The following is a 26,617-nucleotide window of genomic DNA, read 5'->3' on the forward strand; positions in this document are numbered from 1 at the left end:
TTTGTATTAATTCCCTTATTTATTTACTCTTCTGTTTAATTTTCCCTTTTATTTATTTATGTATTATTTCTTTATTAATTTTTAATTTGTATTTATATTTAATTAATTAATTAACTTATTTATGCACAATTTTCCCTTCGCATTTCACCCCTTATTTATTTCCCTAAACGTATTAATTTCCGTATTCTTTTCTTTATACATTTCTTTACACATTTCTTTTTATCTTCTTTTTATTTTATCAATTAATTAATGGCTATATTTATTTTTAACATTATTTTTGCTACATTTAGTGACATATTTATTTATTGATCGAGTCATTTATTTATTGATTGATTGATTGATTTTTGATCTTGTAAGGTTCCATTATGAGAACTGAACCTGTCTGTCCTGCCGGTAATGTTTCAATAAAGTTTATTCAAATAAACACCGTGACGTCAGGACACACAATGGCAGCCAGTGGTACAGCTGTGACGGTTCTGACTCCTAATGGGAGAAGACAAGCGGTTAAAGTGTCTCCAAACACACCGCTATTACAGGTAACTTGTTTTATTGAGGACATTTAATGTGTTCTGACATGGCCGGTGTGTTTCATTCTGTTTCTTTGTCTCCAGACCACAGCAAACTAACTAACCTGCTGTTAGCTTGTTCTGCTAGCAGCAGCTAGCCAGTGACAGATCAGTTTCTGTGTTCTGGAGGATGGATAATTAAATGTTTGTGCTAATTAGGAGGCGACTGTCTTACTCAGTTCATATTTGTCATCTTCAGGTGCTGGAGGATGTCTGCAAAAAGCATGGATTTAACCCCGACGACCACGGTTTGAAGTGAGTATCAGCTGCTAGCTGTCACAGTAGAGACATCTAAGCTACATTATGGTGAATGTTAGCTTTAAACTCCTGGCCTGAAGCCCTGAGAGCCCAGACCTCATCTAAATACACCTCCACACGTAATCAAGCCATATGTACGAACTCAGGTTTAGTATGTTGTGTGAGATGTGAAGTGTGAGAAGTGAACAGTAGTGAACAGTACTGTGTAAATTGACATGGCTGCTGATATTTAACCAGTTGTTAGATTGTTATTGTGAGCAGCAGGAGCCTGTCCCAACTTATTTAGACAGATAGATAGATAGATAGATAGATAGATAGATAAATATAGAAACTTTATTGATCCCGAGGGAAATTCAAGTTTCCAGCATCACAGCTCCATAGTGCAAAACATGTTAGTAAAAAGGCAGTAAAAAAGTTAGTAGTGCAAAGTACAAAAAATATACCAGATATAAAAATACAAGGAGATGAAGAAAACTGTTAAAACTGAATATAGTGCAGGGTAACAGCTGTGATACAGGACTATTAAAAAAGTGAATATAGTGCAGAAGAGACTGTTAAAAGTGAGTATAGTGCATTATTATCCGTCCTGCAGACCGTCCTCCTTTGTTTAATTTATTTAGGGGAGTTATTCAACAGTAGGTTTGAATTAAAGCACTGAATTGTATCTATTGGTAAGAAAAACAAATGGAATATTATTTTTACATTAAGTGTAATTATATTGAGACTATCATACAAGCATATGTAATTTCACAGGTGAGATAAAAACCCTGGATTTAATCTATGAGGTTGCCTTGAGTTTAACAAAAGAAAAATCAAGGTGTCAGTTGATATAATTTACCGTCAGGGATAAAAACAAAATCCTTGTCTTATTTGTAATGACAGGAGAACTCTAGAGGAGAGATAACTAACAAATCAGTAAATTTATATCTATGTATTTATTTGTTACATTTAATTTTACAAAGTTAGGAAAGCGATGTTTAAGTCAAGCCTGATCCCAGTCACTTCCACACAGTGAGGCATAACGCTTATTAATTAACCACTGCTATCGGATCGGTACTCGGTATCGGCCGATACCCAAAGCCAAGTTATCGGTATATTGATGTCGGGACTGAAAAAGTTGGATTGGTGTGTCCCTTATTTGATTGTCCCATCACGCTCACTCGCCTCTCCTCTGTCTTTAACTCTTGACAGGTTTCAGAGGACTGCTGTTGACCTCACGCTGCAATGGAGGTATGCCAACCTGCCCAACAATGCGAAACTGGAAATGGTGACAAGTACAAGGAAACAGGCTGTAGCTGACAGCCAGGTTAGTTCAAACAAAGTGCAATGTGTGTGTGTCTGTGTGTGTGTGAGGGGGGAGGGATGCGGGGATGCGGATGAGAGAGAGACAGAGTCAGACAGAGAGTGAGTCTTTGATGTCTTCAGTATTTTTCACATGTTTTGTATGGCTTTCATGGTCTAGATAATTGACTGAGAATTCCTCGTCAATACGTATCCCAAATCCACATGATTGTATACACATGCGTATATACATATATACGTGGGTTCCGCTGATGTCCTTTCGTTATTCACATGCTGATGATTTTTTAGTTTTTTGAGAAATAAAATGTATATTATTAATATTATTATTTATATGATTGTAAATTTCACTCAGGTAGAACAGTCAAATACCCTGACAGGGGTCTTGCAACGGCCTGAAGGGGTTTATTTCACAACAATGACTGGCTCGCTGTACATTATCCCGCTTATTACACTGCTACTTACTTAAGAAATCGATAATTTGACGCAAAAACGGTCCGCCAGATTCCAACATCAGAACTGTACCCATAGCAACGGCCTGCTATAAACAAATAACAGACTGTAGAACGCGATGATTGACCAATCAGAATAGAGTATTCAACAAAGCCGTGTAATAAAATATTATATCAGTTAACTGTGATGTAGCTTGGACTATGGAACACCAAAGTGTCTTAGTAAGGTGTTGTTCCACCAGAACAGCTTCTGTGCGCCTCATCATAGATTCTTCAAGTCTGTGAACTCTGCTGGGACGATGAAGAGCGTTCTCCCAAAAGAGATTCCCTCATTTGGTGTTGTGATAATAATAATAAAAATAATAATAATTTAGTTTATATAGCACCTTTCAAAACAAGGTTACAAAGTGCTTTCCAATAAAAGCATGATCAAAATAATTAACACCCAGAACTTAAAGGGACTTTTTGTAACTTCTTACACGTATAAATCAATCCGGGTTGGTGTCCCATGCGCGCTCGCGTGGGGCTACGCTCTTCAGACAAGACTCCAACACAAACTACACGGAAACACCAAAACTGCGAAGTTATATCTAGTGAAGCCCGTCTTGCAAAACAGTGTTGGCCGCGGTCGGAGGACGCGGTGGAGACCGTAGCTTTGGTCTCCAGGGCCGGAGTCTCTGCTGTACTCTGCTCCTCTGCCTGCCTGCTTGCCTCCACTCACAAACCGCGCTCGTTCTCACTTGCTCAGCTCGCTCCACTCTCACGTGCATGTGCGCACACTACACACTGCAGAAGAGTTAGTTTAGCTCTGAGAATATCTAGTGAATGTACAGTGGACGTTTGTGCCGAAATAAATGCTGCAGCTCCTCCAGACCAACAGAGGTTTCCCGTGTCTTGTGAAGTGACGGGGCTCCACAGCGAGTAACGTTATCGTCTCTGACCAAAACTCCGGTGTCTCCCCTGTTCCCTCCGGCCGCGGTCGGGAGGCTGAGGCAGGAAAAGACAACACTAGGATCAGCATTGATTCATGGAGAGACCATCGTCTGGTCAGCTAACATTACTGCCAAGCAGGTGAAATATAGAATGATATTGTGGTTTTAGCTGACGTGTGTCGCCTCACTGTTTTGAGCGATGCTCATTCATGTTTATGGAGAGCAAGCACAAGCGCCAGCAACAGGATGCTGACTTTTGTTGACTTAACGACCACAGGTGTCGCTGTTAACAAGCAATTTCTGATTCTTACATAGAGTCCCTTTAAAATCTAAACAAAATAAAATCATAAATACAAAATAAAATCATATAAATAGTTGCAACAGTGCACCATCAGTTAAGAAAAAGCCATAATATAAAAGTGAGATTTAAAGGAAGATACTGAGTTTCCCTGCCTGAGATCCTTAGGTAGGGAGTTCCACAGCTGAGGGGCCCGGACGGCAAAAGCCCGGTCACCTTTGTTGACAAGTTTGGATTTTGGAACTATTAGTAAGGCCCTGCCAGAGGATCTCAAACATCGATCAGGCTCATAGGGAGTCAGCAAATCACCGATATAGGCAGGAACCAGACCATTCAAGGCTTTAAAAACGAGCAGTACAATCTTAAAATCAATTTCTAAAATTCACAGATAACCAGTGAAGGGCAGCAACGATCGGTGTGATGTAGTCACTTCTCTTGGTACAAGTTAAAAGCCTGGCAGCAGCGTTTTGTATTAACTGTAGTCTTCGGATGTTCCGCCTGCTGATACCAGAATAAAGTGCATTGCAATAATCGTGTCTGGAGGAGAGCACTGTTGGCCAAAATCTCCTATGGGTGTTAAGTTGGTTTGAGATCTGGTTGCATATGATTCACATCATTTTCATCAAAGCACTCATTGACCCCTCTTGTTCTGTATGGAAGCATTCATTTGATTTTTCTACTCATCTATTCAGGTTTTTCCTTTTAATTTGTCACTCCTCTTTATATCGCATCGTATGTTGATTAGGCTGCTGGGTTTCACAATACATGTACATAAATGTAAGAAAATATAGTGATACTGGTGTATCAGTATTGTATCACATGACCATATCAAGATATTTATTATTTTCATTATTGATCCCACCCATAATTATGTTTAGGGGAAAAATGATGGTGTAGCCTTATATTGCAATGTCACTATTGGTTTGGTATTTCTGTCAGCTGTATATGACGTGGGTTTTTATTGCCGGTACCTGGAAATTCCTAAATTCTGCGTCTGTGTTCCTGCGTTCACTCTGATCTGATCTGGATCCAGAAAAACACTTTGTTGTAGCTGAGCTGTAGTTTCCTATGACATCATGGCATCATAATCTGAGCAGTAAAATCACGGCTGGGTTTGATCTGTTGTTCTTGTTCATTTGATGGATCGTTGACTGTTGATACCTCACAGATTTTATATAGTCACACACACTCACTAGTTGTACCACACACACACACAGACACACACAGACACAGACACACACACACACACAGACAGACAGACAGACACACGCCAGCTCTGCCAACATTTTCCTCAGCCAAACTGGTTTGGGACAGAGAGTTTTGTGTCTGGCCGTTTACAGCCAAAAAGCTCTTTTCATCTCTGCCGGCGTGCCGATGTGCAGCGAGCTCTCTGTGCTGGACAACACGGTTGTTGAGTAAACATAAACAACTCGTAGAAAGAACAGCAGAGACGCGCATCGATGCCTGGTGTTACTCATTTCCAGACTGAGCTTGGCCCACATGTGCAGCTTAATCAAGTTAGATTATCAAAGAATTTTCTTCCTGCGAAATGGCTCAACTCTGTAGAGCCAAGAACTTACTAATGGCCACCTAGAGAGATTTTAATACTTAATATAGTGAGTTTGCTTCCTGCATTTACTTTTTGTAACACTTTCCTGCAACATGAGAGTTTAAAGGTATAATATTCAACAGTTTCCTAAAAAACAATGTGTGGACTGATACAAAAATAATCCCTCTCTATCATCACTTATGACCCTCTCGAAGTGTGTGGCGGTGTCTGTTTCTACAAGGACCCTACCTTCTCATTTTGCTGTGTTCGGGACTATTCTGGGCGTCTGCAAACAGCCCCCAGCCAATAACACCACGTAGGGTGTGCAGCCCGGGTCAAAATATTGACGTCTGATACAGAGACACAAGTCCCCCTTTAGGTCTGTCAGGTACAAAGCAGACGTATTTGACAGATGAGAACCAGTTTGTTACATTGCTGTGAGTTCCCTTGTTCCTCTGTCTCTCCTTTGCTGCCTTTAAATTCATCTCACAGCCACCTATAGTATCTGCATACTTTATGTACTATGAGGTTAGACTCCCAACTCAACAGATGTGTAGACCTGTTTTTGATTCCTGGATCATGGAGGCTGGTTAATGTGTAAAGTGTGTTTGTGCGCTTTGACATCCGTTTAAACTACAGTTGTGTGTGTGTGTGACTTTGGTTTCATATCCCTCAGGTGCGGATTGCACTACAGATGGAGGACGGCTCTCGGCTCCAGGGTTCCTTCTCCTCTGGACAGAGTCTGTGGGAACTGCTCACACATTTTCCCCAGATCAGGTGTGTGTATGAGCATGTGCAAAGTTTGTGTGTATGTGTGTGCTCATGTACATCTATCTTTGTGAGGACCAAACTGAGAACCAATTTGAGGACATTTTTGGCAGGGTTCTATGGGTACCCACGAGTCTCCCCTTTACAGACATGCCCACTTTATTACAATCACATGCAGTTTGGGGCAAGTCATAGTCAAGTCAGCACACTGACACACTGACAGCTGTTGTTGCCTGTTGGGCTGCAGTTTGCCATGTTATGATTTGAGCATATTTTTTATGCTAAATGCAGTACCTGTGAGGGTTTCTGGACAATATTTGTCATTGTTTTGTGCTGTTAATTGATTTCCAACAATAAATATATACATACATTTGCATAAAGCAGCATATTTCCCCACTCCCTTGTTGATAAGAGTATTAAATACTTGACAAATCTCCCTTTAAGGTACATTTTGAACAGATAAAAAATGTGATTAATTTATGATTAATAAAGCCCCAGTAAGTTGCTAGAGATGGTCCTCCCAAGAATGGACGTCTAACATGTTTGTGTTTGCCTTCACCTTCCAGTAAAGGTGATCATTGTGTAGGAATGAACTGCAGGCCAGCACTGTTTTAGATAACATCCCTTCTTCTCACCACTGAAGGTTAAACTTTCCCACACATCACTGCCACTCACTCAAACACACACACACACACACACACACACACACACATGCAGCTGTTACTCAGTAGTTCCAGCTGTGCGGTCCCAGGTGCTCGTGCATTCGTCCAGCCCTCATCTCATCTCTATTAAATGACATCACTCCATATCCTGATCCTTTTTTCCAGGAAAGTTACGCTTCCATGAAATGAAATATTAGCTCCGCTTCAGCGTAAAAGCTCTGTGAATGTTGTGGAGCAGAGGGGAAAGCGTTTCAGAACTGAGGAGAACAATAGTAAAACATTTATGGTTCAATTAGTTTCTACACGGGATCGTGCACACATGGTTTACACATGCAGACAACGTGCCACTGCATCGCATGATGTTTTATTGTGAAATCACAGGGCTGATTTCCCTGAACAAGAGAAAGTCACTTCTGTGTTTAGTTCTGTTCTATCTCTGTTAAAGCAAATCAGTTGCCCATAATGTGAATCTGTTTTTCTTGTCATCGCCACCTGATTCCAGTGGGTCAGAGCTGTCGGAGTCAGAATCCACCCCTGTGTGTGTTTACATGAGAGATGAGGTATGGTGAGGTGTTCCTTTAACTCTCCATTTTTCAAGAAAATAAAGTGACTTTTATGCTTACTAAGCTCTGTGTGTGCAGGTGAGTGGTGAAGAAGCACTCAAGAAGGCCACTCTGAAGTCTCTGGGTCTTACAGGAGGAAATGCCATTGTCAGGTAGGCTGCTCGTGTGCAAACAGCATACTGTGACCATGCAAACTTGAGACTTTATGATAAAGCTGTTGTTTATTTGTTTAAGGTTTTTACTCAAAAAGAACAAAGCACAGGGAGAGGAAGACTGCAAAGAAGCCACTGAAACAGCTGCTGTGCCAACCCCACCTGTTGCCAAGGAAACCACAGCTAGCCCATCTTCTCAGCCCGATCGTGCTCCGTCACATCCAGAGACGTCAACAACAGTGGTGCCAATTAAAAACTGTCAGCCAATCAAAGTCCACCCTGCTCCAACTCCTGCACCAACTCCTGCACCAACTCCTGCACCAACTCCTGCCACAAGCAGCACACTTCCTGTTCAAAAGAAGGAGGTTCCAGACTCCCAGGATGCAGTTCGGCCAAAGATTGCTCCCGTCGAGAGAGGAACGCCAGAGGAGGATGGCGAGGAAGCGGGGCCATCAGGACTGAACTCTCACCCATCTTCCTCCTCCTCCTCATCCTTCTCCGCTCCCTCGGCTCCTTTCATTCCCTTCTCTGGAGGCGGTCAGCGCCTCGGGGGTCCCCGGGGAGGTGCAGCGGGACGCTCACTATCTTCATCCTCTTCATCCTCATCTCTGGCAGCAGTAGCAGAATCACCTAAAGCCAAGAAAGCAAAATCCAGCCACGGTTCTAGCGCCAAGGTGAGCCATAGCTCTACAAGAAGTGCAAACAAAGAAAGTCCTGATATCTTATTTTAGGATTATTAAACCTTTTTTCTTATCCAAGATAAATAATCATAAACACAGTTGGCATTTTGAGATTATTGTTTTTTATAGAAAACAATCTCAAAACGTTCATTCAGCAGTTACAGTTTTCCCAGTTATCATGAAGTTGTTTAAATTTTCTGAGCACTTTAAGGAGTTCTTTCTCCAAGATGGCTTAAAAGTGATGATATGATAGAGAGCTACAGAACAGCTGTTCTGCTAAATTGGCCCATTTCAAAACTACAGAACACTGCAGATATGTTTTTCTTTTTTTTTACCATTGATTTTTTTGGTGTGATCCTCTGTGTGCCTTAAAGCTTCCTAGTAAAGAAGCAGAAGAATTCATGTCTTGTTAACTCCAAAATTTAAAAGATAATCTAGTTATAAGCACCTTCATCTTGAATTTCTTGAATTTCATTGCTTACAGTTTGGAGAAGCAGACAGGAGTTACCGCACAGGAGCAAAGCGATGTACTGCTGTGGACGAGGCCGGCAAAACATATTTTAGCCACCTAAAAGAAAGGCCCACCTAAACAAATTGATATCTGTTTAAGTTTACACTGTATTTTGCATATTTTCAACGGTTTACCTTGCCGTGAAACAGCTATACAGACTGTGTTTCTGACCAGGAACTGAACCCGTTATCTATGCTCTCGCCAAAGCAACCAGACCCCACTGGAAAAAACAGTAATTTTACCTCGCAGAACAGGGGTTGTTTGTGCTATTGTGTGACTTTGGTGAATCTGAACTAACCAAAGTCACACAATAACACAAACAAACTAACCGATGGAGACAGCGGTAGATCAGCAACTCCTGTGGTCTGCGAGGTAAAATTACAGTTTTTTTTCAATGGAGTCTGGTTACTTTGGCGAGAGCATAGATGGATACAACAGCTCCAGTTCCCCGTTGGAAAGGGCTGTCTCAACTAGTGTTTCTAGTGATCCAATTTTTATGCCAGCTTCAAGAAGTCGTTTTTGCTTACCACATTGGCAGAGTTTTTATGTGGTACAAGCAAATTACACAACATTGTGCTTTTTCTGTTTCTTTCACAGCGTCAAACCACTGCCAACCAGCCAGATGAGGACATGGATCACGGGGAGGAGTTCTTGGAGGTAAAAAAACCCCATTTATTTATGGTCAAAACTTTAAGACATATTACCTGTTTGTTTCAGTTTATCAGTTTTCTGTGTTGTGTTTGTTCCACCTTGAATGAGCATTGAACACAATAGACCATTTCACAGTAAATAAACGTAAACAGTCCAAATGTGTCCCACTTCATTTCCTGTTGCAGTGTATGTGAAAGCTAACAGGAAGTAAACATGGACCCAAGCTGTTGCCTAGAAACTAGCAAGAGTACATTATATTTAAAAAATGATTGAACCAAAAAACCCAGCCCAGTGTTGCCAACTGTTTTCCAATGAAAGTAGCTAGCAGCACTAGCTCCAAAAGTCCCTTAATCTAGAGAGAAAGTTGCCAAGCCGGCAACACTGACAGTCCTTTGCTTTAGACCTCCCTCCAAAGCCACTCCCCCAAAATTATCATTATGAACACAAACATTATAATGAACGTAAACAACAAACATGGCTGTAAAGCTAGCAGCTTGGGAAAGACTCCAGTGACATGCAATGAGTGCACGGGCAGGTGGACGGACAGGTAGTCCGTCCAATCATTACATTGGGGCCAAATGAAATGATTGAACGGGTTTATTATAGTCCTGCGACAGCCACAGATACTTGACTTTATTGTCAGAGCATTTGATTTATTGATTGCTGTTGGGATGTAATAAGTATTGCAACAAATTTCACAAGAAATGTATTTGAACAGCATTACCAACCCTACCTTTAAGGGTTTGATAACAAATCAATTATTTCCCGTTGTATTTCGTACACAGGCATGCACCTGCCTCTTTCACCTCACACAGTATCTTTGCCTCACGTGTCTCCCGCGCCTCCCTGGTGGGGAGATGCGCCTCACAGTTTGAAAACCTCTGCTTTGGATGACAACATCAGTGTGGAAATTTTGATGTCTACGTCCTTTTCACTCACTCACTCTCTTTCTGCAGCCAGTAGAACGGGAGGTTCTCATCTACCACCTGGACTCAATGTCCCGTCACTCTGCGGACCACAGGGATCTGCCCGACGAGTTCTTTGAAGTGACGATGGATGATGTGCGCAAGCGCTTCGCCCAGCTGAAGAGCGTGAGGTGGGAGAAGGAAGTGAATGGAAGCGTGTTGGGTGACTTTGGGTCAGAGGACTGTGTGTGATATTTAGTATAAATACCTTGTTGCTGCAGAAACACGTCTGGATCAGATGTGTTTGTAACGGATAATTAGTCAGTTTGGCATTCGGTCCTGCGGTGTTTTGTCGATGTACAACCCTTAATTGCAGAATACCATAGCCGTGATGAAAGGCCATAGGCGGGGAGAATGCCGGGCATCACTGCGTGCGTTTTGAAGTTTTTTTTATTTATTATGAGTTTGAAGTATTTATTTATGAGCGCCTCTTCAAAACAGATGCGGACAAGTTTACTCTGCGCTCTCTGGATGTGGCCGCAGCAGACCACAGCTGCTGAGACATTGTGTGTGTTTGCAAACATGTTCTCATTTATGAGACACCACGCACACTACAAACGCTTCTAAATAAGGCATAAATGGAGCAATTAGTAAACCTGTTTTGTGTAGACGTTTACCCTCCACTCATCGACCGAACACCCGTCAGGTTGAGACCTCACCGCGTACATCCTTTAATCTCCATCTACGTTGACTTAGCTGGCTGCCTCATGGCTACGCTACTACTGTGTCAATGACTGCAATTATCAAGGGGGGAATTAAAGCGACCACAGCAATTCGTCTCTGCCTCTGTCACGCACACACGCATACACGGCCACACACGAGTAAGGGGTAGAAGATGAAAGTCTGTCTGCTCATCTTTCCCATTGTTGATTCCACAGTGTGTTTTTTAATTCACAGCTCGTTTCATTACAACCGCATCCGTCTTCTTTCTCCCTCGTTCCATCAGGAAGTTAATGGAGGAGGCTCCGCTGATGACTAAATCTCTGAGAGAATCACAGATGAAGGAGAAGATGGCAAGATATCCCAAAGTGAGCACATGTGACAGACACGAAATCCTGTTTTTAAATGTGCACGTTTGTATGAAATGTGCATCAGTCTTCGAATAACCCGCTGCCACTGTGCGTTTCCAGGTGGTCCTGAGGGTCCAGTTTCCAGACAGACATGTTCTACAAGGCTTCTTCAGGCCCCTGGAGACAGGTGTGTGTGTGTATATATGTGTGTGTGTGTGTGTGTGTGTGTCTGTGTGTGTGGAGAGTGTTCATTTCAGCTGGCTAGCCACAGGTATGGCTGCAATGTTAAAGCTACTTGCGGCTCCCTCACCACATTTATGACTGTAGCCACACCAGAGTGACAGAGAGACAGAAATAATGAGACAGGTCTGTAATTCCAGGGATTAGATCCACCTCAACCCCAACAGCCACACGACAACCAGCAGAACAACAAATCTGAGGGGATTTCCATCTGAAACGTGAATTATACTCCACACAGCGACTGATGGAGCTGCAGATAGATCTTTTTGTTCACGCTCAAGTTGATGGGGCCGGCAGTTTCTCAGACCGTAGGGACTTGGCTTAGGAACCGGAGGGTCGCCAGTTTGGAGTGCAGACTGGTACCTGGAGACGTGCCAATTCACCTTTGCGGCACTTGCCGAGGTGCCCTGACCCTGTCAGATGGTTTGAAGGAGAACATCTGAGAAGCTGTCTTTGGAAACTGTTTGGAAAAGGGCAGGCACTTTCAAAAAAATACTTGGTAGGTGACTGGATGAACCATCTGTCAATCAAACTAAAACTAAACTACTTACCTTACTTTACAAGTTCAGTGCCGTTCTTTGCTCTTTTTTCAATTAATAAATGATCTCCAGTTGTGATATAACTGGTGTTATTGCAGCATCTATGCTAACCTTTACAGGAGCCACCATTGTTGTTTAGTAGGCTACGAACAGTCGCCTCTCACACTATGGTCTCACTGGGTCTCACACACCTAAGCCATGCCCGTACCTTCAGTAGCTCCACACAGGATGCTGATTGGTCCGTTGTCTGGTGAGCCGGACATAAACGTAATACTCTGAGCCTGACAAGATGGATTTTCGTGTGACATTTGATCCCGCGAATCTCGCGACATCGCGAGAATCCAGCTGCCGTACAAGGCACCGAAGGCTCAAAACAATGCTCCAGGGGCGCCGTTCTATGGCTGACCCTCCGAAAAATGCATGTGTGTGGTGTGGTATCTAGGAGGGATGTTTGAAAAGACACATTTCAACCGCCTTGTGTGTATTTGCCTTGTGTAAAAGTGCCTTGTGTTAATAAAGCTTCTTCTTCTTCTCATGTTTTGTGCCCAGTTGGTGCCGTGAGGAGTTTTGTTCAGAGTCACTTGGAGGATCCTCAGCTCAGTTTCTACCTGTGTAAGTGTCCTTTAATGTTCTCACTAATTAATCACAACATCATCAAGCATAAAAATCCACCCCTGTAGCTCTTTTGTGTGAAGGTTCGATCTTGTTATGAAACCTGCTGTGCATTCACACTTGGCCTCGAAACATCAATATAAAGTGAGGCTGATGCCGATAATGCCTGACATAAACAAACGTTTCTGTGTTGTTGTTTTTGTGACCAAATTAAACTTGTCAGTGCCCTTTTAGAAAAACTATGTAATGGAGACCCGGTTTCTAAATGAACTCAAACTTAGTTTCTCTACAGCTGGTTGTTGTTACTTATCAACCAACATACACAACTAGCACCAATACATCTGTGTAAAGCTCACATCGGTCGATTTGTCCATCTAGCTGATGCTCTCCACTCATCCAGTAACTGCTGAGACCGGGGAACACAGAGAAATTGCTCCAATGAAGTCCAACAGGGCAAGAAACAGGAGTGGCCAACAATCACACAGGTTGTGAACAAGCCGACAGTTTCGCCAGATTATCTAAACCACTTTCTCTCTTTCAGCTGAGTTTAGTCAACCTGGAGATTTCTTTAAAACCTGTCCATATCGTAGGTTTCTTGCCCCGTCCGACTTCTTTTTAATGGTGACACTGCAGTCCCAAATCAAAGTTATCATAACAGCCAGAACTATGAAAATAAGACCCACTTAGTATTAAACTGGAATTAACTTTTTTTAATGAGTTCTTAATGATCCGTCAGCACATCATTTGTCAGCTTTTCTCAGTTTAATTGTCATTTTTAAAATATTTATTTTACAGCCAATGCCTCGTACATTAGATGTAGTTTAATGATTAAAGCCTAATTAAGTTGTAATAGAGTCGCCCAACAGGCCACACAGATCTATCTAGACTTCTGGGTAAGAAAATGTTTAATTGTTTCCACAACGGACTTGCTGTTATTCATAATTTCCTGAAAAGCTGTGACATTCAGACTTTGTCATGTATCTGTTGATGTGGACACTAGTTTTAGATGATCATATTTTATAGGAAAAGCTTGCAGTTTAACAAATAGTCTGTCTGCAAACATGGTCTCATTATTCATATATACTCATGACTTTTGTTCAGTTTAACTCTCCAGTGTCAGTAACGATTCAGTGTAGATTTTAGTGATGTGCGCTATTTCTAATTTCTACCCTTTTTTCGTTTTTTGCTGAAAACAGTCATCACCCCCCCAAAAACCATCCTGGACGACCCCTCGGCTACACTGTTTCAGGTAAGATCCCTCAAACTGCCTGCATGGAAGTCTATTATGCAACACTTTCTTGTAACCACAATAATAAACAGACTGATTTGACTCAAACAAACCACATCACAGTCAAACTCCAGAAAACAATAACTACAAAACTCTGACTTCCCATCTTTGAAACTATCTCCACACACACACACACACACACACACACACACACACAGACACACAGACACACAGACGGACTGACTGTAAAATGTATCGGCTGGTCCCTCTCTCCTCTTCAAAGCCCCACCACATTCCCGTTCTCCCCCTCTTCTCTCGCTCCTACACTCTCTCACACTTGTTCCCCCCTCTCCACTGTCCTTGACCCCAGCTGGGCTTGATTTTTCCCAGACTGGCACATGGGGTTAATACAGGCTTCGCTTTGATCTTCACACGCACACGCACACGCACACGCACACGCACACGCACACGCACACACACAGAGCAATGGGCAGCCTTGATGCTTTTTTGCCTCTTGAGTTCAGAGGTATTCAAATAATGAAAACGAAGAGATACGAATGAAAAACAAGGAGTTGTTCAGTCTGTACTTTCGTGGACTTTTATTTTTAGATGCATTATTTTAGATATTTTAGATGATTTCATCATCAGTGCCTCCTGTTTTTGTTTCTTCTGACACTTTGACTCAACCGTAAGTAGACTAAAGAAGAAGGGGAGGAAGAGAAAGTCGTTTGAAGTGATGATGAACAAGATTCAGCTCCTCAGAGGGACTGATACATAAGATAACGATCCTCAAAAGCACACTTTGAAATGTGCGTGTGTGTGTGAAGCTCTTTTGGTGCCATGATCCCTCCGAATCAAATCTGATGTTCTGATGCAAGTCGCCCGTCTCGCTTTGTTTTTCATCTTTGTGTCCCTTCCTGAACTCTCAAGCCTGTTTATCACTACACGTCCCTCTCCTGTACCCCAACTCCAGCTTTCTCTCTCTCTCTTTTCTTCTCGTTCTCCCCCCTCCACCCTCGTCCACCTCCACCACCACCACCACTACTAGCATCCCTCTCTCCGACCCTCTCTTGTGCCTCACCCCCATGTCTCTATCCATTAGGGACTTAAAAGCGTTAAAGCGCACAAAAACAAAATCTTTAATCCCCTTGGTTTCATGTCTCTCACACACACACACACTCTGGCTCCGTTTCCCTGTCTATACATCAATCTTTGACACACACACACAAGGAATCTTTAATCTTTTTTTGTCATGTCACATAAACATGAATGCACACGCATATGTCTCTTTCTCTCTCTCTATCTCACACACACACACACACACACACAGACGCACACTTTAATCACTTTGTGTCATGTCAGGAAAGGAATGTTTCCCAACCCAGAAGCCCTTTGATACCAGGCGTCCCCTCCCTCATCTGTCTCTCCCTCTGTCTTCCATCAGGATCCGTTCTGCCTCCCTCCCTCCATTCCTCTCTCATGTTTTTTTACACAGTCTCTCTCTCTCTCACACACACACACACACACACACAGACACACACAGGTCTTGTCCCGTTGCCCTGTCTCATCCCAAGTGGAAGTGGCGCTGCCAGAGGAGCGGGATGGCAGGAATGCCCGTTGTTTCACTGTAACACATTGTTTCCTGCTCACAGAGCTGCGATAATAGCAATTAGGCCAGAGTGTCCCAATTTAGAAACCAGCTAGTGAATGCGAGGGGAGCGGGGGGCACAAAGAGAAAGGACAGTGTGTGTAAAATGGGTTGTAGTGGAGGGTAAACCCGCCTAAACCCAGTGACAGCCATGCTACCTTCTGTTTTGACAGATTCAGATTTAGATTTATTTCATCGATGGCACTAGAGCTGTAGCTAATGATTATTTTTACCGATGAGACTGTCAATAGACTGTTCACTGCGCCCTGCTTAGTTATTGTATTGTTGCTACACCATTTCATTCTCGCAACGATGCACACATGCAGTTTATAGTGATAACAGTGACAGATTTACCATCAAAGTTCTCAGTGATTCTTTTTTTTTAAGCAATCGGTTCTTGATTTCAGACAGAGTTAGACGAAAGTTAGACAAAAGTTGCTTCTCATCTCTCGCTGGTGACTGTTTATTTTAGTTAGGACTGTCAATCAACTAAAATATTTAATATTTAATCACATGATTGTCCATAGTTAAAGTGGCAGTAGGCAGTATATTTTTGGCATCATTGGGCAAAAATTGCATAATAATCTTTCAGCATATTGTAATTGAAGTGTTCTGAGAGAAAACTGAACTTCTGCACCTCCTCATGGCTCTGTTTTCAGGATTTACTAAATCTCCTTCAACAGATTTCACAATGGCTGCTGTGTCACAAACTTTTTAATTTTACAGCTAAACAGTACAGTACAAGATGATTCTGAAAACATTTGAGGTGAGAAATAGGCATTACAGTAACATAATATTGATTCATATTTGATCAGCGCTGCCTTGTTTGACCATTTGGTTGGAGTTCGCGAGTGATTGACAGCCGGCTCTAATAGACAGCAGATGGACAGCGGACCTCAGATCAGCACTGACTGCTAGTTTTCCTCCGGTCTGTGAAATCTTGCAGATGCCATTAGGAGCACCGGAGGACACAGAAGCACATGATTTTTTTCAGGTTACCTGTTTCATGTACTACTGTCATGATATAGTGACCGTTTTATAAAAATAACTTTTTTTAATCATATTTGCTCCAATCTCACCTACTTCATCTTTAATCTCAAATTAATCACACATTTTTTATCTGTTCAAAATGTACCTTAAAGGGAGATTTGTCAAGTCTTTAATACTCTTATCAACGTGGGAGTGGGCAAATATGCTGCTTTATGCAAATGTACGTATATATTTATTATTGGAAATCAACTAACAACACAAAACAATGACAAATATTGTCCAGAAACCCTCACAGGTACTGCATTTAGCATAAGAGAATATGCTCAAATCATAACATGGCAAACTCAAGCCCAACAGGCAACAACAGCTGTCAGTGTGTCAGTGTGCTGACTTGACTATGACTTGCCCCAAACTGCATGTGATTATCATAAAGTGGGCATGTCTGTAAAGGGGAGACTCGTTGGTAGCCATAGAACCCATTTTCATTCACATATCTTGAGGTCAGAGGTCAAGGGACCCCTTTGAAAATGGCCATGACAGTTTTTCCTCGCCAAAATTTAGCGCAAGTTTGGAGCGTTATTTAGCCTCCTTCACGACAAGCTAGTGTAGCAAGGTCCAATGGATTCCTTTTCGAGTTTTCTAGTATATGATGCCAAATTTGAGTCCACTACAACCTAAAAATTGCAACTTGCGTTAATGCGTTGAAGAAATTAGTGGCGTTAAAATGAATTTGCGATAACGCGTTATTATCGCGTTAACTTTGACAGCCCTAACATATTCTCATTAGTCTTCTTAAGGTAGTTATATGTTTGAGAAATTTCTCATGTTGTTTTCCTTGAGAATAACTTTGAGGTTTGTCTCTGTGTGGCCACATGACGACCAGCAGCTGAAAGTCATTTTACCAGTACATCATTAATCATCACAAACAACTTTGTACTTCTGCTTACATGCTCTCCCGTGCTGCTGATGTGTTTCTGTGAACGTGCACAGAAGACTGTGTTTATCTTAAGCTGGTTTTGTTTGTCTACTTCCTAATCGAGTCACAGACACGTGCCCTGCCTGTCTGTCTGTCTGCGTTTCTACCTCTTAATTGTACGCTTGATAATCGACTGTCTGCAAATGGTCCATTATAACCATTGAGACGTTCACCGGAGAGGAGTGCTGCAGGGGTGAAAGTGTTTTCACTAACCATTTGATTGTTGCTCATTTTGTGGTCTGCTTCAAAGGACCACGCTTACTGGTTCAGATCCCCGCGCAATGAATCATCTTCAAAAATGAACTTGACTGACTTGGATGTGGTGGCAGCGCTCGGTTTGCGTGTAGAGGGGAGGCGGTTTTGTTTAGATTTTTCCATGTTTTTTGCACAGAGACTGATTTGTGTGCCAAACATTTTGATGGCTTCTGTTCACTTCTCCTCCTCTCCCTCTCCGTCTGCAGGCCGACCTGTTTCCTGGCGCTCTGGTGTACTTCGGCTCTGATGCTAAGACAGGTTTTTGTCTTTTCATTTCTTTTCTTTTCATATGCTGATTTTGAATTAGATACTGGTGTATTACTGAGGAATGTAATATCACAACAACAGTAGTTTACACTGTGTGTGTGTGTGTTTCCTCCACAGATTTGTACATGAAGAGGGAACTGGTTGAATCCTCTGTCTCGGCCTTGCAAGCAAATGAGTCCATTGCTAGGTATGTGTTTTTCACGTGTGTGTTTAAATGTGTGCCTTGCCGTGCGTGCATTAGTGTTGTGTATATGCACTTGTATCCTGCGGCAACCGGCCTATTTTTCCTGTCACAAAGCTGTCATCATTGGAATCCCTTTGAGGTTCAGCCTAAACAGCAGGTGCCCCCATGCGCCTTCATTTCCTCCACACACGCACACGCATAAACATCCACACACACACACACACACACACACACACACATAAAACCATTTCCAGTCCTTCTAAACATAGAGCCCGTTTCCCAAAAGTGACCCCCACCTGTTGTCCTTTTTGCTTCGTTAGCAAGGTCATCACTCCTCCGTTTTAGATCTTTATCATCTCACCCAGTTATTTAACTTCTGGTACAGCTCCCCATGCAAAGCAATGCTGATTTAAATAGATACAGGATCTCCTCAAGACACATTTAAAAAACAAAACAATTATAACCTTTTTTTTCTCATCCCACCTCAGCTGCATGCTCCGCTCTCCGACACCTTCCTCCAGCACTGAGGGCTCAGAGGAGCCGCTGCCTCCTCCAGAGCCGAGGGCGGACACCAGTGGGTCCACACAGGACGAGGGAGACCTGTCTACACAAACCCAGGCTGCTAAACCTACCAGATCTGAGCAGAGCAAGGTGCCCAAGTGGCTCAAGCTTCCAGGTGAGGACGAGACGGGATGTAGAGCACACGCACTAAAGCACTCACATTTCGGTCACTTTCACACCCGTAGTTTGGTTCATTTGGTCCAGACAAAGGAAAAAATATAAACATTTAAGGCTGTCCTTGACCGAAGAAATTCTAAGTCGACTAACTCTCGATTTTGTCGACTAATCGATTAGTTTTATTTAATTGACAGATCTGTGAAACTGAGTTTCTCCAAAAAAGACTCACACAAACACATCACTTGTTTACCAGAGATGTGTCTAATCGACTAAAGAAATCTTAGTCGACTAATCGACCAAGAGGGGGCAGCCGTATATGTGGACGTAGTCACAGTGACGTCACCCATTGGTTTGTGGACTGTCGTTTTGAAGCCTCGAGTTCGGCGTTTTGGCCGTCACCATCTTGTTTTTTTTTTACAACCAAAAGTAACTCGAGAGGATGGAGCTAAGTACAACCAAACAATGAATAAGACATTTTTATGGGACCAAAAAGGTTATAATTAACTTTCATGAACTGAAAACACGGACAACACTCAGACTGGACAACGCTGTGGTAGGGACCTGTCAATCACAAGGTAGCCACGCCCTAAAGCATATCCTGCTTTATGGTCTGTTTGACTCTAAATGGGACCATAATTTACTAAATGAACATCATGCTCTATTGAAGAAGACTTGAAACTAGCGATTGAGACCATAAACTCATGTTTACAATGTTTACTGAGGTAATAAATCAAGTGAGAAGTAGGCTCATTTTCTCATAGACTTCTATTACTTGCCAGGTTGGGCAATTGGGTCAGACATCTCCTTGCCTGATGTAAATTTTTACTTGCTCCTCTACAAGGAAGGAAGTGGGATGGCTCTCTCCTTAGCTATTTCCATCAGCTCCAGAAAAAGCGTGTTCAGTTATTTTTTTACCACTTGCCCAATTGGGCAAGTGAGTTGCTAGATTAACTAGCCCAACGTGGCATTTTACTTGCCCAGCGCTAGCAGGCAGTCCTCATTGCTGAGCCCTGCCATGTGGTGTCTTACTCACACTCTCCTGTCAGGCGTTTAGAGGGGTGTGAATGATTTTCTTTCTCTTTGAGCTCCTCATCGTGATATTCTGCGACATATTGGTCACACTGGGCTGTTTGGCAGATGATGCGGTCCCCGGTCCAGTTCTGCAGGACACATGGGAGATGTTTTCGCTTGTCAGGAATTTATTTCCTCCGTGGCAGAAAAACATGTTACACAAGCCATCAGAAACTCCTCGAAGTCAAACCGGGCTTCATAAACACTTACAGGGGCTGACTTACTGTAAATGAACAGACTTAAAGGAACTCGCTAGCCTTGCAACACTGCAGGCTACAAATGACCCATAATGCAGCACTCTCTGTGTTACACCAGAACTCTCCCCATTCAAAAGGAATATCTGATGTTATGAGTGCGTAACAGTTTATTCCTCAAGTATTTTTTATTTTTTTTACCTTTATTTATTCATGGGAGATTCACTGAGAGCAATGCTCTCTTTTTCAGGAGCGCCCTGATCACATATGACAAGACCCCCACTTTTTCAAATATAGTTTCTAGGAGAAAAAAAATAGTGTCTCATATTACACAGCTTTGTTGAATACTCCATTCTGATTGGTTAATCCCAGCGTTCTGCAGTCTGTTATTTCTTTATAACAGACCGTTGCTATGGGCGCAGTTCTGTTGTCGGACTCTGGAGGACCATTTTTGTGTAAAATGATTGATTTCTTAAATAAGTAGCCGTGTAATAAGCGGGATAATGTACAGCTAGCGGGTCATTGTTGTGAAATTAACCCCTTCAGGGCGATGAGAGACCCCTCTGCTTCGGGTCACATCGCCGTGTCGGCTCGCTGTTCATTATCCCTTACTTATTCAAGCCTATACAGTATCTTATAGCAATCGCTTCCTTGACAGTTCTTGATTAAAAGGTTGCTTTAATAGTAGTTTAACTAATTGAAACACAACTCTGCTGTCACAAAAATCTTGTGACTCGTCTGCTTTGCTTTTCTTTTACATGACAAACAATCCTATTGGAAGACCCACCTTTTCAGGTAGTCTCGGTCCGGTTGTCTGATCTGCACTGGAGGTCAATTGACAGCTTTCACATTAGCCCAAACAAACGCACCCCAAATGCAGAAACAAGTATTTCACCTCCTCAGAGATCACGTCCTTTTTTTTTATGTAGCCACACAATTCTTGTCGTGGTAAACACTCACTCACAAAACCCCAAAAACCACAGTCAATAGGAAATGGCCTTTTTGAAAGCAGAATTCCTCATGACTCAGAAGACAGGGCTGCGTTTTTAAGATGAACCAATTGGATTAGGATGGTCACCCCCTCCGGCTCAGGAGACCACTACAGACACTCCGGACCCAGGGAGAGAGCCTGCTGCTGGGCCACATCACACGGCGTGAGCCCCTGTGGTCTGTCAAGGCACGACGCTTCTCTGTTGTTCTATTGTGGTGTTTCTGGTGGTCACTGTATTGATGTTTTTGTTTAGAATAATGCTCCCTTTTTCGCTCTGTGTCTTGTTTGTGTTTTTGCGCACATTTTATTTTCTGGCTGATCTCTGTGTGTGTCCATGTGCGTCTTTTAAGAAAGTTGTGGCTGCTTTCTCTTTCATGAGGAAAGTTCAAAGAAAAAGACTGAGGGGAGGGGGGGCCGAATCAGGAATTATAGGCTCCATATGTGGAGCCCTACCGTACAGAGGACACTTAAACACACTCCCAGACTGTGTGTCCGACACTGAAGATGTCCGGTAGTTTAACCTGTCTCGTTAATCGGAGATCATGACATGCCAGAGTATTGGCAGGACCACGTTATTACACGTCACATGTTGCACAGGGTGTTTTGAAAAACAGCCGTCTCTGGATGATACAGTGCTTGTTTTTAAAAGGATTTGCAATACATATCCAGCGTCAGTGTTTCGAATTCAGTAGTGGTCATATATTTCTTTGTACCCTATTAAATGAACACACATTTAAGGGAGTAATTTGACATTTGGGGAAATACACTTATTCACTTTCTGAGAGTCAGATGAGAAGATTGATGTCACCCTTCTGTCTTCAAGGCAAGGCAAGGCAAGGCAGCTTTATTTGTATAGCACATTTCAACAACAGGGCAATTCAAAGTGCTTTACAGAAACATTCAAGAACATTGCGACAAAATGCAAAAGAACATTAAGAAATAATTAAAACAGTTATAAAAACATAAAAACATTAAAACATTAAAGATTAGAAAATAAAAACAAGCTAAAAATAAAAGCTAGGATAGAAGCTAAAATTGCATAAAACTCAAAAGAGTAAAAGTTATAGTGCAGTGTCAGAATAAAAGGCACCCGCAAACAGGAAAGTTTTAAGCTTTGTTTTAAAAGAAGTGAGAGTTGGAGCGGTCCTGCAGGTTTCTGGGAGCTTGTTCCAGATATTTGGTGCATAAAAACTGAATGCTGCTTCTGCATGTTTAGTTCTGACTCTGGGGACACTAAGCAGACCTGATCCAGATGACCTGAGAGGTCTGGATGGTTCATAACACAGCAGAAGATCAGAAATGTATTTTGGCCCTAAACCATTTAGTGCTTTGTAAACCAGCAGCAGTATTTTGAAATCAATTCTCTGAGAGACAGGCAGCCAGTGTAGAGACTTCAGAACTGGACTGATGTGATCCACTTTCTTGGTCTTAGTGAGGACTCTAGCAGCAACGTTCTGAATCAGCTGCAGCTGTCTGATCGATTTTTTAGGAAGACCGGTAAAGACGCCGTTACAGTAGTCAAGTCGGCTGAAGATAAATGCATGTACTAGTTTTTCCAAATCCTGCTGAGACATCAGTCCTCTAATTCTTCTTATATTCTTCAGGTGATAGAAGGCTGTCTTTGTAATTGTCTTAATATGGCTGTTAAAGCTCAGGTCTGAGTCCATGACTACACCAAGGTTTCTGGCTTGGTCTGAGCTTTTTAACATCACAGATTGTAGGTGAGCACTAACCTTTAATCTTTCTTTTTTGGCTCCAAAAACTACAACCTCAGTTTTGTCTTTGTTCAGCTGAAGAAAATTCTGGCACATCCAATTATTGACTTGTTCAATGCACTCACTCAGTGCTTGTATTGGACTGTAGTCTCCTGGTGATAGAGTTATGTAAATTTGTGTGTCGTCTGCATAGTTATGGTAATTTATTTTGTTGTTCTCAAAAATCTGACCCAGTGGGAGCATGTAGATGTTAAACAAAAGAGGCCCCAAGATGGAGCCTTGGGGAACTCCGCATGTGATTTTGTTCAGCTCAGATTTGCAATTACCTATAGACACAAAGAAGTCCCTGTCTTTTAGGTAGGATTTAAACCAGCTGAGTGCTATGCCAGAAATACCCACCCAGTTTTCCAGTCGGTCTAGTAATATATTATGGTCAACCGTGTCGAATGCAGCACTGAGATCCAGTAAAACTAAAACCGTAGTTCTACCACTGTCTGTGTTCAATCGGATGTCATTGAAGACCTTAACAAGAGCAGTCTCAGTGCTGTGGTTTCGTCGAAAACCTGACTGGAAGACATCAAAAGAGTTGTTTAGTGCCAGAAAGCTATTTAATTTTTGAAAAACTGTTTTTTTCAATTATTTTAGACAAGAATGGAAGATTTGATATCGGTCTGTAATTATTTACTATTGATGAGTCCAGATTGTTCTTTTGAGGAGTGGTTTGATGACAGCAGTTTTCAGGGCCTGTGGGAACACTCCTGAAACAAGAGATGCATTAACAATCTGTAAAAGCTCTGAGACCATACAATCTGATACTTTTTTGAAAAGGCCTGTTGGCAGAATGTCAAGGCAGCATGAGGAGGATTTTAGATGTTGTATGATTTCCTCCAGGTATGTCTGATTTATTGGATAAAACTGTGTCATGGTATTTGCACCAGGTTTAAGTGGACGCAGGGGAAACAAACATCCTGTACCTGCTATGGAGGAAGTGACTGCTTGTCTGATTTTGTGAATTTTTTCTGTAAAAAAGGAAGCAAATTCATTGCAGGCCCTGGAGGATAAAAGTTCAGAGGCTACTGACACAGGAGGGTTTGTTAGCCTGTCGACAGTAGCAAACAGGGCACGTGCATTGTTATTGTTTTTGGTGATGATGTCAGAGAAGAAGGACCGCCTTGCATTTTTCAGTTCTGAATTATAAATGCAAAGTCTCTCTTTATAGATGTCATAATGAACTTGTAGATTTGTTTTCCGCCACTGGCGTTCAGCTTTTCGACACTCTCTTTTTTCATTTCTTACCAACATGGTATTTCTCCATGGAGATTTTTTCTTACCAGAGACAATCTTCACCGTGGTGGGTGCAATGGTATCAATAACATTTGTCATTTTAGAATTGAAATTATCTACAAGCTCATTGACAGAGGTCCAGGGGAGGGTGGGTGTGGAAGAGAAAGCCTGAACAAATTGATCACTGGTATTTTCAGTGATATACCTTTTTGTGATTACCTCTGTCTTATCATTCCTGTGCACAGGAAGAGTACTCTCAAAGAATACACATGAATGATCAGACAGAGCAACATCCATCACTACAACCTTGGAAATGTTCAGGCCCTTTGATATGATTAAGTCCAAAGTGTGTCCCCTATTGTGTGTGGGCTCTGTCACATGCTGACTCATTCCATAGTTATCAAGAACCTGACACAGTTCTTTGGCCCCTCTGTCCTGTTGGTTGTCAACATGGATGTTAAAATCACCAACAATGACTACACAGTCAAAGTCAACACAAATTACAGACAGCAGTTCAGTAAAATCATCAAAAAAGTTTGCACAGTATTTAGGTGGCCTGTAGATATTCAGAAACAAAGCTCGAGAAGAGGAGTTCAGCTGAAGAGCGACATATTCAAAAAAAGCAAAATGTCCATAAGATATCTGTTTGCATTGGAGGGAATCATTAAACAATATGGCAACTCCACCTCCTTTCTTATGCATTCTAGCTTCGCTCATAAAACTAAAGTTGGGAGGAGTTGACTCAATAAGAACAGCTGCACTGTTATTTTGGTCTAACCAAGTTTCAGTTAAAAACATAAAATCAAGCTTGTGCTCAATAATAAAATCATTGATTAAAAAACTTTTTCCTGCCAAAGACCTGACGTTTAACAGGGCTAGCTTTAATGTGCTAGAAGCATTATTATTATTTTTTGGGACATGGTTTGGCTGGCAAGGAATCAATGCTAAATTTGATAAATTAGCACAATCAGTAAAAATCTTCCTGTTTCTTTGCAGATTCACCATTCTTTTTCTACTACTTATTAGAACTGAGATAGAAGAAGCTCTCATCACACAGGGCCCCAGCTTTTCCTGGAAACAGTCACGTGTATCATTAGCCTTGAAGCCTGGACCCAGCACATATCAATCTGTGCTTGCAACATTTAGTAAAGGAACATCCTTATCAGACTGCGGAGACAGAGGCTGATTCCATTGTGGAGGGGATGGAGGTGGTAGGTGTCGTGCTTGTGGAGATAGTGCCAAAGTTGTTCGAGGTCGACCTCGTGGGGGGATCATGGGAGAGAAAATGGGTGTAGGGCGGGGAGTAAGTTTTACGCTAAATATAAGGGACAGCTATGAGACAGTTAGCTTAGCTTAGCATACAGACTGGAAACAGGTATCTGAGTGCCAGTACCTCTAAGGCTCACTAATTAACCCGCTATATATTATTTGTTAAATCCTTACAAAAACCAAAGTGTAAAAACGACGTGTTGTGGTTTTTACGGTGGTTATGTGCCGCACTATTTCTGTGACATCACATTTAACGGACAGATGTGGTTTCGATCTTCTCACCAAATTTTCAGATAGAAAATGAATATGCTAAAAGTATTTCTCAAAATGTCAACCTATTCCTTTAAATTTGGCAGGAGTAGATGCATGCATTTCTTGTCATATGTACAAGTTTTTTTTTCCTTTTTTTTACAAAGTAAGTAATTTATTTAAAAATCAAAAGTATTCATAAATCGCAACATGTTGATTACAGCAGAACATCTGGTTGTCAGTGGAGAGATCTCTGGTTTCTTCACATGTTGTCTCATGTTGTTGCTCAACAAAATAAAATAAATGAACTATTCTTCTCAGAATAAAACATTACTGATATGTCAAAATCAATACCAATGCTAAAAACTTTTCACTGCCCTGTTATCTTGTTTTCTTCGTTGATTGGCAGAGCTGTTATTTACTGTCTCCTGTTTCCTGCACAGGTAAGAAATAAGACTTCTGCTGCTGCTGCCGTGTGTTGATGGGACGACTTCACCCCTGACGTCTGACAAGCTGCTTGCAGACGAAGTAGAGCACTTAAACGTTTGCTGCGCTTTAATAAAGGCTCAACTTTGTGACAGCAGCGGACTAAATCCATCGTGGAAGAAGCCTGCACTTGACTAGGTTTTAAAACAGTCAAAATAATGAGATAAACGACTGAGTAAATATTGCATATTTCATTGCCAAGAGGATTGTTGTGTTTCATTCCGGTTGATCTCCGGGAGGAGAGAGGCTGCTTTTATTCAGCAGGTGAAAATGTAGTGAAAAGTGAATAAAGATTGTTGTACTAAAACTGTCTTATATTTTCTAGTTGTTCAAATTACACATCCATGTTCTCATCCAGTTAGTTTAAAAGCCAAGAACCAACTGTGAACACACCACCACAGTTCGTTTCCATATTTTATTGCTGT

The 26,617-nt window shown here is 41.9% G+C and overlaps 2 protein-coding genes across 2 annotated transcripts in view; one reads left to right on the plus strand and one right to left on the minus strand.

Annotated features, from left to right (window-relative positions):
* LOC119485070 (palmitoleoyl-protein carboxylesterase notum1a-like) overlaps window positions 1-7,890 on the minus strand; it is a 22,946-nt gene extending 15,056 nt beyond the window's left edge. Inside the window, exon 1 of the mRNA XM_037764345.1 lies at window positions 7,778-7,890. The gene's annotated coding sequence lies outside the window, so the exon portion shown is untranslated. The remainder of the gene's footprint in view (window positions 1-7,777) is intronic.
* Window positions 385-26,493, plus strand: aspscr1 (ASPSCR1 tether for SLC2A4, UBX domain containing). The gene is made up of 17 exons (XM_037764342.1): window positions 385-536; window positions 766-821; window positions 2,016-2,130; window positions 6,031-6,131; window positions 7,287-7,344; window positions 7,426-7,499; window positions 7,582-8,173; window positions 9,288-9,347; window positions 10,298-10,437; window positions 11,253-11,334; window positions 11,437-11,503; window positions 12,645-12,707; window positions 13,904-13,956; window positions 18,011-18,062; window positions 18,189-18,258; window positions 18,744-18,931; window positions 26,150-26,493. The coding sequence occupies exons 1-17, from the start codon at window positions 447-449 to the stop codon at window positions 26,158-26,160; spliced, it is 1,872 nt and encodes a 623-aa protein (XP_037620270.1). The 5' UTR covers window positions 385-446; the 3' UTR covers window positions 26,161-26,493.
* Window positions 26,494-26,617: the final 124 nt, after the last annotated feature.

Source organism: Sebastes umbrosus, chromosome 3 (genome assembly GCF_015220745.1).
Source record: "Sebastes umbrosus isolate fSebUmb1 chromosome 3, fSebUmb1.pri, whole genome shotgun sequence".
NCBI classification, from domain to species: domain Eukaryota; kingdom Metazoa; phylum Chordata; class Actinopteri; order Perciformes; family Sebastidae; genus Sebastes; species Sebastes umbrosus.